At 37.1% G+C, this 17,279-nt stretch overlaps 1 protein-coding gene across 9 annotated transcripts in view; it reads left to right on the forward strand.

Annotated features, from left to right (window-relative positions):
• ADGRA3 (adhesion G protein-coupled receptor A3) overlaps nucleotides 1-17,279 on the forward strand; it is a 135,060-nt gene that overhangs the window by 52,466 nt on the left and 65,315 nt on the right. For all 9 annotated transcript variants that reach the window (XM_086406285.1, XM_086406284.1, XM_086406287.1 and 6 more), the window contains exons 4-7: nucleotides 2,835-2,906; nucleotides 9,328-9,399; nucleotides 12,201-12,361; nucleotides 14,010-14,223. In XM_086406285.1, coding sequence (XP_086262411.1) covers nucleotides 12,247-12,361; nucleotides 14,010-14,223 — 329 coding nt within the window. In that variant the 5' untranslated portion in view covers nucleotides 2,835-2,906; nucleotides 9,328-9,399; nucleotides 12,201-12,246. The remainder of the gene's footprint in view (nucleotides 1-2,834; nucleotides 2,907-9,327; nucleotides 9,400-12,200; nucleotides 12,362-14,009; nucleotides 14,224-17,279) is intronic.

The raw sequence follows: 17,279 nt of genomic DNA on the forward strand, positions 1-17,279 counted from the left end.
ATACAAAGGTAACTAACTCAGGAACCGCTTGGAAGGTTTGCAGTCTAGTGGAATTATGTACACCAACCAAGATCTTGGGTTTGGGTTTGGAATATACTTCCAGAGAGATGGAGCCCTAGCTGGTGTTCAGCTGTTAAGGGTCTTTGAAGCTGTTGGGACTTGCCAGACTGACACAAGCAGGAGCGTGGAACGTGGCCATCAACAGGCTACATGCATCCCCAGAAACAGTCCTTAGGGAGTGGAGGGGCAGCAGCCAGCTGAGCTTGATTTATAACAATGAGTCATTTTCTCTGTGCTTCTTACTGGGACAAACTGACCCCTTGTTTGGATGGAATGTGAGTCCTCACGTAGGGAGAAGGAGTAGGAGTGTAGCTGCTAGAGCTGCCCTATCAAGCTCTGGGGCTGAGGCTAAAGCATTTTTATTTCAACTGTCCCTCCTGGTGATTCTGATGCTAAAGCTGGAGAATTACTACAACTAGTTGTTCCAAGAGGAGGGAGGAGGGTGGTATCATATGGCCAGACAAGTCCACTTATTCTCACCTTCTCTGATCACGTGACCGTCCGTGTTCTGTTTTCTGATAATAGGGAGCTTAATATGATAGTATCTGCATGTTGAGGTAGAGATTGAAGGAAACTCAACTCTTAATAAAAAGCAGCTTCATCAGGCTCTTTCAAGCATACTGCAAAATAGCCTGTGTTCTCCATCAGTTCTTTATCCTTCAGTAAATAATTTTTCACATATTGCTATCCAAAATGAATTTAAAATTTTCTTGTTCAGTAGCACTTAATTTAATTACCGTGATTGTCCCAGATGTTGCTTTAGCATTTTTTCATTGCATTACACATTAAGTAGTCTCTGGTGCTCATGTCTAGGAAGGTAATTGTCATTTATAATCTTCCCACTAGAAAATTCGGTCTTAATTCCAAACAGCTAACTTGGTATACAGCTTGCAAGCTGAGAGAGTTCTGTATGAAAACTCCATGAGATAGAAAGGTATCTGCTAGTCACTTCTTGACTACAGGCACTTTTTCTTATGAGGCCTTAAATCATTCAGTTGTGCATCTCACTCAGCAGCTGCATATAAAGTGTTTCTGTCAGTGTCCCATGCCTTTACTTTATAGATAATTTGGATCAGGAAGATTAAGTCAGTGGCTTTCTGGAGAATAAACTATCAGAAGTAGGTAAAACCTAGACCCATTCAGTTTCTCTTTTGCTTTATCAACAAAATTCAAGCTGATTCTCAATTCAAATGAAAACTCATTATCAGTACCTAAATTCCATTTTAAATAGGTATAGCTGTAATGAAATTGTTTCCCAAAGAATCAATGGTAATTACACCATTTAAAACTCAGAACTGAGACAAGATAATGAATAGAACTCAAAATGCTTGTTTAAGCAACACTTCACACGATGATGCCTCATTTTCTTAAATAGTAAAGCCCAGAAATAGAAGGAAAATCAGCCGGAATAAAGAAAAGTCCCACACGATTAAATACTTAGCTTTAATATTCTGAGGAGCTAGAGCATAATGAATGTAGATAAAAACTTGTATTGCTTAACATATTTTTTTAAATCAAAAGTTGCCATAAGAAGGGGAAAACAGAGCTATGAAATTTTTGAATACTAGGGATTACCTAAACTAGCTTTTAAAATATCTAAAGGAAAAAATTAATGAGTGGGTACTGAATTCAAATATGAAGTCTTTGTAATTTCTATCAGACTAATACCTCCCCCCCCATTACCAAGTGTATAATTTAGAATCTGACAGTTTTAGTTTAGAAATGGTTGGTATAAGTCTCTAAAGAGTAACTCAGTGAAATTCAAAGAATATGTCCTTCTCTATTACAGAGAATAATACAGACAGTGAAGAAAATACGAGAAAACTATTTTTTAAAGTTTGGCTTAGAAAGCTTGTTTTACTTCTTTTATTGAAATAAAAAATGACCAATAATCCCAAATCTTAATAACTGAGAAAAACAAAGATTCATTGTTTTAGGGCTTTCATAGTAAATCCACTGATGGGAAATGATGAAAGCTATGCTCTCTTATTTGAAGAAATAGTTATCTCCTAATTAAAATAAATCTTAATTGAAGTATAAAATTGTGTTCACTGTGCTTGGTATGAATAAAAATAGTGTGGAAAGAACAAAATACTAAACTTATTACAGATAAAAGGGAAAAAGTTACCTACATTGAGGAGGAGAAAAAAAAAATGGTTTCAAAGTAACATTTGATAGGAACTATAAGAAGTTTAGGAGTGACTGAAAAAATATGGGCCATTACCTAGATATTGTGATAAAGTAATTTGGCTTGGAGCCTAAATGACAGATCTGTAAAGTAAAAGCTAGCTCAGTTGTTTTTTCATTACAGTCAAAACTTCTGAGTATTTAAGGAATGAAGTTAGCATTAAGTTTCACTTGTTCTTGAGGAAATAAAAGTTTGGGGATTGTGATAATGTACCTTTTTACCCGTTGTCTCTTGGATGTTGCCTTAGATCAGCTCTGTTCCCTAACTTACCAGCGTGATGAGCTGTGTATATCATCACAGGCAGTAAGATAGATTGGTTTTATCTTGAGTCATTTTCCAGGAGTAAATGGCTTTAAATATTGAGGGCACTGTAATTAAACAGCGGTTAGTTTTCTACGTGCCAGAAGTAAGTGAAAGCAAGGATTATTTCTTCTCTCAGTGCTGTACTTGAGATAGGTGAATATGTTAGAGATGCTTAAAAGAAAAGTCCTGTGTGATACCTGGGTGCCATTCTTGAATATGAAATGTATGAAACCTTCATTAACCAGGAGAACTAATTGAAGATACTTTTCCCCTTTCTCCTTAGGGATCTGACAAACAACCGAATAGGATGTCTGAATGCAGATATATTCCGAGGACTCACCAATCTGGTTAGGCTGTAAGTACCTCTGTCTTCCATATTATAATACAAGGAAGCATATGAATCAGTACCCACATTTTTATGACCACTTATTGTTTAACATTAAAATAGCAACTGTAGAGGTTATAGAACTGGTAGGGGGATAGTTCAGTTCAGTCACTCAGTCATGTCCAACTCTTTGCGACCCCATGGACTGTAGCATGCCAGGCTTCCCTGTCCATTACCAGCTCCTAAAGCTTGCTCAAACTCATGTCCATTGAGTTGGTGATGCCATCCAACCATCTCATCCTCTGTCATCCTGTTCTTCTCCTGCCTTCAACCTTTCCCTGGGAAAGATTGAAGGTAGGGGATAAGGAGCTGGAAATTTAATCATGGAGATATAATGTCATCAGAATATAATTATGCATGACATCCACTGCTCCACATACACATGCACACACGCGATGTAGTATGTGTGCATATTGGACCTAGAGAATAGGTCCATATTGAGACACATGATCAAAAGCCTTGATGGTTTGGGAAAATTTCTTTGAAGAGGTGAATATTGAGCTAATGGTCCAGATCCTTAGAAGGGAAAAGAAGTCAAGCAAATGATAGAAATCAGAGCGAGGTCAGTTTGTCAAGGTGAAAGCTGATAGTCTTATGCATAGACTGACCATTGAAGTCACTCCTCTGACCTTGTGTTTATAGGTGACCTCTCAAGCTTTTCTGTTTTTCATCTGTACAGTAGGATTAATAGTACCTCAAAGTTATTAGAAGGATTAATTAGCATTTGAATTATCTATACCTGTTTCTTATAATTTATATCTAATATAAATGGAGAACTTTGTATATATCATCAAATATATTTTAGTTTTATTTTTAAAGTTAAGAATCTGAGAATAACTAGAAGTAAGGACAGTTACCTGTAATAGAGCTTTATGCAAGAAAGGCAGACTGAAGCTTAGAACTGACTCAATCCTAGGAGGCCTCTGGAAGACATTGATGTGGGGAAATGGCATAAATCATGATTTAGAGAATAGCAATCTAGAAACAGGGTGCAGCATGCAAGGCAGGATTTTGAGGTAGAAGTTCTAGTTCTGAGATTGCCTATGCTGGGCTCTTTCCCTTTGTAGCTTTTTAGGATGTTTCATCTGTTGTGTTCAAGTTAACTTTGAAAAAGCCATATGGGCTTAAGTACTGAGGTTATTTCATCTCTACAGTAAGCGATGGGTCTCACTTGTCAGAATAGAACAAAGTACTCTTGCTCCTCAGTCAGCAAATTCGTATTTTTCAGTGTGCCCTTTAGCTCCGGGGGAAAGATAGATGGCCCCAGTATATGTTTTTAAATAAAAGATTGACTTGGTGTACAGCTTTACTCATTGCTAGAAATCAGTTAAATCTATTACAGTGTTCTTTTTTTGTAAGTGGATTACAGTTTTGTTTCAGTGCCTTTATTATATCGAGAGTTTTTAATTTTTGTTTTTGAGGAAAGTGTAAGAATTGGCAACCTGAGGCATTTATGGAGAAAAATGTGTTATGCTTTTGAGTAGTTATGAATCAAATAGTGAAAGAAGGAGTCTGAGGTTTACCATTTTCTTGACTTTAGTTCCAGATGGATTTATAGCTTTGGTCTAGGGATTTTTGACTCAACAGCAGAAGTTCTTTAGGCAAAAGTGTTGTTTTGGACAGTGCTTACATTAAAGCAGGTTACTATACACTTACTTTCTTGTTTTTGCCTCCTGCCTTAAAATCTAATATTGTTGCAAATTTTAAAGCCTGGATTGTCTCTTACGTTTTTACCAATTCTCTGATACCTGTGCGAGAATTTACAGGACATAGAACATAACGGACATATATCCAGTGAGTCATTAAAACATAGAAATAACACTACCAAGTTTCCTACTTTGTGATTGATTGAGATAATTTTGTAGTCCATGTAATAGTAGATGATAGCCCTCTTAAATGCAGCAGTATGGCACATATAGAACTATACCTGACATATCCTTCAAATACTGTTCTAAGAAAAATTAAGACTTCCTGCATGGCTCTTTGGGTAAAGAATCCACCTGCAATGCAGGAGACCCAGGAGACATGGGTTCAATCCCTGAGTCGGGAAGATCCCCTGAAGAAGAAAATGGCAACCCACTCCAGTATTCTTGCCTGGAAAAGTCCATGGACAGAGGAGCCCGGCGGGCTACAGTCCATGGGTCACAAAGAGTCGGACACGACTGAGTGACTGAACTGAACTGAAGAAAAATGATCAGTACTAAACACATAAACATAAACACATAGGAAAAATTAGCAGTTGTGGTAGCTTCTTAGCATTCAGGAATGCTTTGCAGTGGAGTTGCTTGTGATCATTTGGGTTGACATAGTTCTCGAGCATTGAATCAGGAACCTTTGGATGGGTGTTCTGTGTGGGCTGCATAGCTTTCTGGGCTGTCTAAGCCAGGTTGTATGTTGCTTGTAAAGGCTGATAGCATTTGGTATTTCAGATATGGAGAATAACATTTTCATTCTAGCAAGTGGAAAAGAGAGTCTGATTAGTTAAGGGACATGTAGTACATTTTTAGGTTAAGAGTCAGAGAAGCTCTGTATTACTAATATTTCCCACCCTATAGAGTAAATGTGCAAAAGAAATAAGTCTAGAGTAGATTACTGTTCTAGCTCTTTCCTCTGCTACCTCTTCAGCTTAACTCTTTGGGTTACCCTGGAACTTTGGACCCTTAGACTCACTTGGCCTCTTAGCCAAGGAGCCTGGAAACCTTGGCAGAAGGCCTGTAGCATTCCCACCCAGACTTCTCATTGGCGATTTAGTGTAAAAATTGAAAAATGACATACGTCAGAGTGTTCAGTGGACTTGGGTGTGGTAGGCAAATTGATTGAATCTGTGTATTGATCTCTGCCTTTATTGATGGAGAAGTTCTGGGAAGTGAAGCCATCCTCCCAGAGGTTCCCACTCTAACCCTAGGAGTAACTGGCAGAAAAAGGATGGAACTAATAACGGACTCCAGTGAAGTCTCTGTCGTTCACTTATGAAGTTAGCTTACAGAGTAGTTGTTAGGAGATCCAAAAAAATCAAAACTTTGCTTTTAATTTTCTTTATGAATTTTGATCAATTTAAAACCTGTGTTTTTCCTCTAAGAATTATACCTTTAATATTTTTCTGTCAATCGAGTGATATTTATAAGAACTTCCTTTCTACAATTTAAAAATTACTGTTGTTAAGTAATAAAGCCATATAGAGAGATATGTAGGAAGAGTTGAATTTCCCCTTCATCTGTTCAAACATACCCTTCTGAGATAGCATATACTGTCCAGTGTATATATTCTCAGACTTTTCTATTGCCCCTGCAAATGTGTAGGCATCCGCACAGGGCTTTAAAAATGTGCTATACTCTGGACTTCCCTGGTGATCCGGTGGTTAAGACTTCACGTTCCGGTTCAGGGGGAAAGGGTTCGATCTGTGGTTGGGAAGCTAAGATCCCACATGCCTTGTGACCAAAACCCCAAACATAAAATAGAAGCAGTATTGTAAAAAATTCAATAAAGACTTTAAAAATGATCTACATCAAAAAAAATCTTTAAAAAGTGTATTCTACTTGACAACTTACTTAAAAAAATTTTACCAAGGTACCATTATCTTTTTAGGAGAATACTTTTTAGGAGAATACCGTTATCTTTTCAGGAGAATGTTTTTGTTCGTGCTTCTGACTAGCTAACAGAATATTCCACAAGTATAGAACAGTGCGCTGTGCTTAGTTGCTCAGTTGTGTCTGACTCTTTGCAACCGCATGGACTGTAGCCCTCCAGGCTCCTCTGTCCATGGGAATTCTCTAGGCAAGAATACTGGAGTGGATAGCCATGCCCTCCTCTGGGGGATCTTCCCAACTCAGAGATTGAACCCAGGTCTCCCACACTGCAGGTGGATGCTTTACTGTCTGAGCCATGACGTAAAAGAACAGTATGATTTAGTCAATTATTCCTAAGTTAAAGGAGGTACCATTTGATTCATTACCTCCTCCTTTAACAAGTCTGCCCTAGTAAACATGCCTGTACATACACAGATGCTGCATCGTACCCATTTAACTTACAGGAATGCAAATATCTATTTAACAAAAAGTAAGTGAGTAAAAATTAAGTGAGAGAGTAAGAAACAGCATGAGTGGGAGTGGGTGGATAATTCACCTGCCACTCCATTCAATGAGCTGTTTTAGGACACAAGAGAGTGACTTTGCTGTGAACATTGTCATTCTCAGTCCCATGATGCTTTTTTTGGTATAAACATTTCAGAGTTGGAATGTGCTTTTAATGTATTAAGGGCTTCCCTGGTGGTTCAGAGGGTAAAGCGTCTACCTGCAATGCAGGAGACTCAGGTTCGATCCCTGGGTTGGGAAGATCCCCTGGAGAAGGCAATGGCACCCCACTCCAATACTCTTGCCTGGAAAATCCCATGGACAGAGGAGCCTCGTGGGCTGCAGTCCACGGGGTCGCAAAGAGTTGGACACGACTGAGCGACATCACTCTCACTTTAATGTATTAAAGTATATGTGAATTTTTATGGTCATCAGCCAGTTACTTCACTTGGTGTCTAGCCAATCAAATAGCAGTTTGTTCCAACACTGGGGGAAAAATTGCTTTGTGTTGGGATTTACTGGGAGGATGGCATGTCTTTCTCCAATGTGATTCCTTCCTCAGTGATTTCCAAGGAAAAACAAATTAATAGTACCTAATAATTACCATAAAGTTACCTAGCAGTTAGAATCTAATGGTTCCTATAAGATACAATCATTTTGTTTATACTTAAATCCTATACTTGTAATATATATTTTTATTTCCAATGACTACACTCTTTCAAACATCTAAAAATTACAAATAATTGTACAGGGAATCTCCATGTACCCATCAGTCAGTTTCAACACTTAGTAACTCAGAGCCTATCTTGTTTTAGTTCCACATCACATCTCTTATCTTCCCACCTACATTATTTACAGTAAACCCCAGTAATCTTATAATTTCACATAGGGTACCTTGATAAAAGTACAGTTGTTCATTTTAATTACATCCAGGTTACTTTCTTAAAATGTTATGATTTGCATTCCATCAGCTGTAATACCCTTTTCAAAATCCACATTTGGTGTTCACTCTGATAAGCCAAAAAAGAAAAAGGCATTGCTTTCATGATTCTTTAATGTAAAAGTATTCTTTTTATTTTTTAAGTTCCTTGGCAATTCTTTTATGAAGATCAAAATTATTTTACTCAGCCTCTTTTCTATTAAAAAAATTATCCTAAGATATATGTAAAATGAATTCAATAATGTTTTTACTGAAGTCCATTATATATTACTTTTGAGGGATTGGTGTTTGTGCAATGTTAAGTCTTCCCATCCAGAAATACGTCGTTGCAGATGTCATGGAAACAGCTGACCTCTGCCCTCTTCAAGTCTCTTCCCTCTCCCCACTGGGGAATCCTTCTACTCAGGTGTCACTTTTTTCCATGCTTAAAGGATTTAACTCAGCCTCTGGACGTGAAGCAGGCCTCCCTGCGGGTCTCAGGACTTCTTCGGTGAGAATTCTAGGTCAGACTATAGCATTCTTGATACTACAGCAGGCACTGAACAGATCTTGGTTGTGGTTGGGTCATCCTGCCGTTTTCCTGGAGCCCTTGGTAGCAGCTCCTAAAGCTGGGGTCCATGTCCTGAACAGCCAGCCACTGCAATTGAGCACCTTCTGTATACTCTGGCTTCTTACTGGCTTCCAGAGGTATCCAAGTAAATAAGACACACAAGCCCTTTCTGTCCTGGAGCTTATGAAAGTCGAGCATGGAAGAAATCACAAAAAAATGATTTGTACAAACTACTCATATAATAGCATAAGGTGTTCTACAATTTATAGCAAACTCTGTAAGTGTTTATATATTTATTAAAGCCACGATACAAGGGGAAACCAGAGAGGTTAAGTAATCTGCCCAAGGGCAACACTGACTTCTATCCCAAGTCTTTGATTAAACTCTGGACCCGTTTCACTCTTCCAATATATTTTAGTAGGTGACTGTCAGCTGCTGCTGGTTATTTGTACCATCCTTTTCTTTGTTTTTTAATTTTTGTTTCCTTAAATGAAACTGAGTGAACTCCTGAAGAGCAGTTCTAGTTGCAATGAGAGCATGATTGAAAATCAGGTTCAGGAACGTAACTTGGAGGTTCTACGTGTTATTTAACAGAAAAATCCTTATCCAGCAGTAATTTTAATTAATTTTATTTATTGCTTTATATAAGGTTAATTTTCTTCTTCAACTTTGGAGAAAATATTTACTAGATACTTCTTTCTATGAGATTTAAAACAACCTTCATAACTTCTTAATAACAGTATTTAATGATAGGATGTTTTAGGAAATATAATATAAAATGATATATAATTGTTCGCCTTTCTTACAGTAAAGTTATTTCCTTTTTTCCAGAAACCTTTCAGGGAACTTGTTTTCTTCATTATCTCAAGGAACTTTTGATTATCTTGGCTCATTACGATCTTTGTAAGTAAGAATTTTTTCTTCCTGTTTTTGTAAATGTATCTGAGTGTCTGAAAATTAAAAACAGTTATTATATGGCTTAAGAGACTTCATGGGAAAATTTTGTGATTTTGCAATAATTAGAATCTCACTTGAGAGTTTGCATTCACATTGAAAAACATACCATAAACCTTAATAATGTGTGTCAGGCTAGAGCAACCATTTTCTTCTTAGAATACTCTTATCTCTCTAATTTATATTTAAATAGGTTGGTAATTTTTTTCTTTGTGTTTCCAAATTAGAAAATATTTTGTTTACCTAATTAAATCCCCAAAGTATAAAATAAGCCTCCCTTCTTATGAAGAGTTTATAGTTAAGACTTATGTTGTACTTTGAGAGCTTTCCTGGTGGCTTACATGGTAAAGAGTCTGCCTGCAATATAGGAGACCTGGGTTCCATCCCTGGGTTGGGAAGATCTTCTGGAGAAGGAAATGGCAACCCGCTCCAGTATTCTTGCTTGGAGAATCCCATGGACAGAAGAGCCTGGAGAGTCTCAGTCAATGGGGTGGGTCACAAGGAGTCAGACACAACTGAGCGACTAACACTTCACTTCATGTTATGTTTTAGAGATTAATTTTATCCTGTGACTCCATCCCCAGACTGAATTCACAGCTTATTGCTGATATTTTTAGGCATGCTTATGTAGAATGTCTGCTTTATGAAGTCAGTGTATGGTCATATTTACACAGTTCTCTGTAGCTTTAAAATTGGCTGAGTTTTTTTTTTTTTACACCCAAAACCAGTTTTGTTAAGTGAGAGATTAGATTGTCTAGGAGTTACTTTCGAAGCTTACTGTATTTTCAGTAGCATTAATATGTCTCAAAGCATAACTTTTACTGATTCCTATTGGAATTACAGTTAAATACAATGGTTTTTCAAATTTTTATTGTGACATACAGACTTGAGTCTCTTTTTCCAGTGAAAGATGTCTTCTCTGCCAGATGCCTGTTTGATGTATGCTCACTTCTTATCTTTCCCCCCTTCCCCTCCCCTTTCTTTTTCCTTTCCCTGCCCTCCTCTTCATCTTTAGTTTTGTAAATTTATCATTTCAGTCTCATTTAGCAGCTTTCATTGGAATAAAGCCAATGGGTTAGGTGCTCAAGGGGCTTCTCACCATTATGGCAGACATATGTATGTACTTCTAGAATCCCTACATCAAACTTTTTTTTTTCTTTTTTTAAATTTAATTTTATTTTTAATACCCAAAGTATTTTTTTATTGAGGTATAGCTGATTAACAATGTTGAGATAGTTTCAGGTGAACAGTGAAGGGATTCAGCCATACATATACACGCAACCATTCTCCCCAAACTCCCCTCCCATCCAGGCTGGCACATAACATTGAACAGAGTTCCATATGCTATACAATAGGTCTCTGTTGATTATCCATTTAAAATATAGCAGTGTGTACAGGACCTTCCCAAAGTCCTTAACTATTCCTTCCCCCCAGCAACCATGAGTTCTGTTTTCTGAGTCTCTTTGTGTTTTGAAAGTAAGTTCATTTGTATCATTTCTTTTAAGATTTCACAATAAGGGACGTCATGTGATTTTCTCTTTCTCTGAGACAGATAATAATTATCGCATAATTATAAAAAATAATTTTTTTGACAGGTATTATTTTCATATGCTTAAAAATTTGCAATCATTTTTCAGATCAAAGTAAAAGCCACTAACTTGCCATAGTGAACAGGCTTTGGATCATCTTGTTCCCTGACTCTTCCCTGATCTCAAGTCCAGTCAAGTCCCCCTCTTCCATAGTAATCCTCTAAGATGCCAGGCAGACATGCTTCTTCTGCCTCAGGGCCTTTGCACCTGTGAGGCCCTTTGCCTGGAAAACACTTCCACCAAGTATCACCCATGGCTCTGGGACTTCCCTGGTGGTCCAGTGGCTAAGAGTCTGTGTTCCCATTGCATGGGGCCTGGATTCAATCCCCAGTCACGGAACTAGATCCCACATGCCACAACTAGGAGTTGTGGCTCCTACACTCTGCTTCAAACTCTTATCTGGTCTTTTTGGTACTATTAACATTCTTACCCAGAAAACTGCTTTTTAGTGAAGACATATCCTTTTAGTGGGCTTATGTCAGCCATTTCTGTGAAGTTTAGGAAATAAAGACTGCAAAAATGATCTGACTTTTGAAACCCGAGATAGCAGGAATGTAAGAAGTATTTTCATGCAAAAATTGAGCAAAATTGTCAGTGCTTATAAAAGATAATGCTGTAAACTCACCAGAAGGTGGTTCTTAGGAATTAGAAGTTAGTCATCCTAATCAGAAAAACAGAATATAACCATGCGAAGCAGTCATATGTTGCTTTATGCTGTCAGAATTAAGAGTTTGCAGACATTTAAGCCAAGAACATGGCAATGATGCTGGAAGAAATGGGGAAAGCTTCAGTTTCCAGTAATAGTGCCACAGCCCTGATGACATATCCATACAAGTTTGATAGACAAAAGGAATGTGGATGTGATATTCCAGTACCCTGGGCTTCAGAAGTATGTTTCATAGATGATGAAACGATTTTGTTCACATACCATCTTTGATTGAAAGCCGAGTCAGTCCAGGATCAGGTGGGAAGGGATTTTGGGGTCAGACATTCGACATCATCTTGCTGGGAAGGAAACCATAACCAGTTGATGGTACAGTATGTGCCCTAGGTGAGATTAAGCAGCTGTGTGCTTGTCACGCAAAGACTAAGCCAATGTAAAGCAAAAGTGCAATTTAATTCATTAACCATACTGTCTAAATTGCATTTTGTGTGCTACAGAGAATTTCAGACTGAGTATCTGCTGTGTGATTGTAACATACTGTGGATGCATCGCTGGGTAAAGGAGAGAAACATCACGGTACGGGACACACGGTGTGTTTATCCCAAGTCTCTTCAGGCCCAGCCAGTCACAGGTGTGAAGCAGGAGCTGTTGACATGCGGTAAGGAAGAAAAGCTGAGAAACAGTTAACTGTGTTTGCTTGCTGCCATGTGTTTCCTGACAAACTTCAGAATTCTTTTTATATGTTGGAACCGATTGTAGCCATCACTCTTCATGAATTTGATAATATTCAGTTTTTGTCAACAGTTAAGTCAGTTGAATTAAAAAATGTTTTTTTCAATTGGCATTTAAAGTTCTTAGGTTCTGAACAGCTTTCTTAATGAAATTCAATTTCAATAAATAGTATAGATCTTCATATTTTCTAATAGCAAATCAGTAATACGTTGATAGTGCTAAAATCTCAGGATGCAATCATGCATTTTATTGATAGGGTATGAATTGATACAGCCTTCTTGAAGGGTGGCTTGGCAGTATCAGTGTTCTTAGAGAATTGGTACAACTTGATATAGCTAATTCTGCAAGTAGGGCTTAATTCTTGAGAAATCATCAGCTATGTGTGTAAATCTTCAGATTTTATATAAGAACATATCTTAAATTCTGGAAAATAGGGCATTGGCTTACTTATGACAGTCCATTCAATGAAATAGCATATTTGTTGAAAATCATGATTTTCCAGAATACCTGAAGACTTGAGGGAAATAATACATTTACCATGTGTTTAATGAAAAAGAAAAACCAGAAAAAACAAGAAACAGTCCTTATAATGATAGAGGGAGGTTCTAGTTTAGTCTCTGTGCTTGGAAATAAACAACCCTATCAGTTTTTTCCTTTTATTTTCATCATCATTGTTGTTTCACATGTGAAGTATGCTCATTGGATTAAAGATTTATGAAAAGAAATAATGTGTACACATAAGAAATCACCTTGGTGTACACTTTAAATATCTTATAATTTTGTCAATTATACCTCCATAAAGCTGGGGGGAAAAAATGAAAAAACTGAAAGAAGGAAAAAAAAAAACAAAATCCATACTTAACATTCTTATCACTCATAGGTAGCTAACATCAAAGATACCTTGGTATACATATCAATTTTCTACCTTTTTATTATGTTTTATCCAAAATACCATACTCTAATATTATTTTGTATCATTTTTAAACTTGAAATAATGTAAACTTGTTTCCTCATCATACTGATATAAAAGATGCATACCAATTCATTATATATATATAGCCATAACTTTTATTTTTACATTATAGGGATATAGCCACAATAATTTCTTTATTACTGCATATTTAGGTTGTTAATTTCTCTCTCCATAAACATTAACAAGATTAATTTCCTTACGTACATCTTTACGTATTAGCTATTTAGGATAGCTTGCTACTAAAAGTAGAATTGTTATGTTAGAGACTGAATATTTTAAAGGTTTTTAATGGGCCGTGATATTTGTGTACGTTTTGGCATATGTAGTTTAAGATTTCCTTCTTTTATTTTTCTTATTGGAAAGAAATATATCAGCTTTGTAAAAGTGACGTGAAATGGTTTAATTTTAATTTTATTTAATGGTGTTTTCATCTTGGATCCTCTTAATTCAGCAACATCTTTGTTGATGGTAAAACTAGAATGCTGATTACTGAGGAATTTGTTTTTCCATTTTTAAGATTTCAATTCGAACTTCTATAATTTTAAGTTCTGTAGTGTGAATATAGTATTTGTTTACTGAGTCTTTGTTCTCCTGTCTCTAGACCCTCCCCTTGAATTACCATCTTTCTACATGACTCCGTCTCATCGTCAAGTTGTATTTGAAGGAGACAGCCTTCCTTTCCAGTGCATGGCTTCATATATCGATCAAGACATGCAAGTGTTATGGTATCAAGACGGGCGAATAGTCGAAACTGATGAATCCCAAGGTATCTTTGTTGAAAAGAACATGATTCACAACTGCTCATTGATTGCAAGGTAAACTTTTTTAGATGAGGAATTGTCTCTGTAGATTTTATCATCTCAGAAATTGTAATGTTTAGTTGACGTTTAAATTAATATTTTACCTTCTTGCATTTAAAAAGCAAATGTCTGACATTTCTTTTTCTGATCGTTATATATCTTTGAAAGTTATCTTTTGTTTATCTTTTCCATCTAGTTTTGGAGGTAAAAAAAGCATAAGGTAGAAGGGAAACACTTTAAAAGCTGGAGACTTTTTGTTTAAAGTTTTAAGAGGAAAAAATGTAACCTTTTTTTTTTTTTTTTTTTTAACCAAACTTAATTTCCAACTATTTCCTGCTGCTATTAATAAGCGCAGAATTTCACTTCTAGGAATCACCTAATTTTCACTGTCTTATGATTAATGTTGCATTTTAAGATACTGCCTTTTTTCATCCTGTTAGTATAAAACAGTATACTACCTGTTAACCTCATGGTTGGTGCAAGTGCCACAATAGTTAGTTTGAATGAAGTTAAAGTACAAAAAACAGGATAAAAATAAATGTTATCACTCATTGTATTTTATTTTGGTGATATGTTAATCTGTAGGCATTGAATTTTCTCTTTCCTGCTCTCTGCCTCTGTCTCTGAGTATCTCTCCAAGCCTTTTCTATGTTTTTCTCTTTCCTTTTTATCAATTTTATGACGTTAGACCTCAACTTGAATATTTAAGGATAGAGCTATAACTTTCTACTGAGGTACTTTATGTAGTATTACAAAAGTGCATGAAAAAACTACCAAGAAACTAATAGTTCTCTGAGTTCAGTCTCAAGTCTGGGAATTTTGAGGTTTGAATATTCTGTTTCATAATTTCTCTTTCTCTTCTGAGATTTCCTTAGAAGCATATTTTCATTTATGTCTTTGAACTTTTATAGTAGAAACCCTTAAATCCTTGCCTCTTAGTATCTGGGTTATATGGGGGTCATCGCCCTGCTTATTTTTTATGAATATGGTTTATATTTTCTACTTTAAAAAGTATTATTTATATGTCTGGTAATGTTGGATTGTATCCTAGATATTGTGAATGATTTGCTGTGGAGAAGCTGACAAAGTACAGCTTATGGGACAAATCTGGCCTATTAATTTTTTTAATAGTTTTAAATGGTTACCTATCAAATGGTTATACAGATACCTTCCAAATAGTATTGCTTCTCAGTCAGCAAAACCTAAAGTATTTACTGTGTGGCCTTCAAAGAAAACATTTGCTGACCCCTGACTCTGGATTCTTTTGTATTCTTCTCAAAGACAGCTGATTTTGTTTCACTGAGCAGTTAGCTTTTGGTTAAGCTAAAACTCCTGGACCTGGCTTTTGTGTAGTAGGCAGCCACTGAAATCTGCTTGGTGTTTGCTGTGTCTGCATGTAGGTCAGGGCTCAGTTAAAGAACTGGGTGAATTATATATGCACAAGTTTGGGCTTCTAGCCAGGCTGCTTTCACCTCTGTCTCTGATTTTTCAACCACTCAGATTTTGAGTTTCTTTTTGAATAATGCCTGCCCTTTGGCAAAAGTCATTAAAAAAATTTCCTGGTTACTCCCCAGTGCCAATCTCTTTTTTCTAAAGTCAGTTCCTCTTTGGCTTCTGCTCACTTTGGACCACTCACCATGTGTTCAGATAGTTGACTGTAGTTTGTCTACAGCTTATAGCTGTTAAATGTCGGGAGTGTGGTTTGATAGGAGCCAAGAAAGGAATGTCAATCCACTCCAGTATTCTTGCCTGGAGAATTCCACGGACAGAGGAGCCTGGAGGGCTACCGTCCATGGGGTCACAAAGAGTCAGACACGATTGAGCAACTCACACTTTGTTTGACTCTACTATTACCAGAAGCAGAGTTCGCTTACTAGGGGTTAAGACTGTTAGGAATGTTTTGTGTATTCTTTGCATCAGTGTATTAAGTCCCAGTGAGAAGAGTCTGTTACATTGTTTTTACTGTGGTGATAATTTCACAAGTGTATACATATGTTAGAAGTTACCAAATTGTAGACTTGAAGTAGTTTATTGTCTGAGTAGACAATAATTGACATATAGTATGCACCCCACTCCAGTACTCCTGCCTGGAAAATCCCATGGACAGAGGAGCCTGGTAGGCTGCAGTCCATGGGGTCGCGAAGAGTCGGACACGACTGAGCGACTTCCCTTTCACTTTGACTTTCATGCATTGGAGAAGGAAATGGCAGCCCACTCCAGTGTTCTTGCCTGGAGAATCCCAGGGACGCCGGAGCCTGGTGGGCTGCCGTCTATGGGGTTGCACAGCATTGGACACGACTGAAGCGACTTAGCAGCAGCAGCAGTACAACAGTAGGAGAAGGCAATGGCACCCCACTCCAGTACTCTTGCCTGGAAAATCCCATGGACGGAGGAGCCTGGAAGGCTGCAGTCCATGGGGTAGCTGAGGGTCGGACACGACTGAGCAACTTCACTGTCACTTTTCACTTTCATGCATTGGAGAAGGAAATGGCAACCCACTCCAGTGTTCTTGCCTGGAGAATCCCAGGGACGGGGGAGCCTGGTGGGCTGCTGTCTATGGGATCGCACAGAGTCGGACATGACTGAAGTGACTTAGCAGTAGCAAAGCTTTAAAAATGTAATAGAACTCTTGTCTGAATAAAAGCTTTATTTTTTAAAGTTTTACTGAAGTTTAGTTAATTTATAGTGCTGTGTTAATTTCTGCTATATAGCAAAGTGCCTCAGTTATATATATACATACTTATACATATATATATACACACACACTTTTTCAGATTCTTTTCTATTATGGTTCATCACAGGGTATTGAATATAGTTCCAAGAGCTTCAATTTAGGCTTCTTCAATTTTGTAACAAGTAACCAGATTTACTTTATAAATTCATTTCTCTGTCATGTTTAACTTAATCTAAATTCCATTAGCATTAAAAAAATTAATTCAAAGGATAGCAACTTCGCACAATGGTTTTTTGTTGATAGGAATACTTACTAAAGTGAAAGTCTTTCATATGAAGACTGGGAAGTCCTTTACCTGGAGTTAGCTCCAGAATAATAGAAAGTTGTAGGAGAAGGA

This window comes from Bos grunniens, chromosome 6 (genome assembly GCF_055505025.1).
Source record: "Bos grunniens cultivar Pamir isolate PY7600 chromosome 6, Bosgru_T2T1.0, whole genome shotgun sequence".
Classification (NCBI taxonomy): Eukaryota; Metazoa; Chordata; class Mammalia; order Artiodactyla; family Bovidae; genus Bos; species Bos grunniens.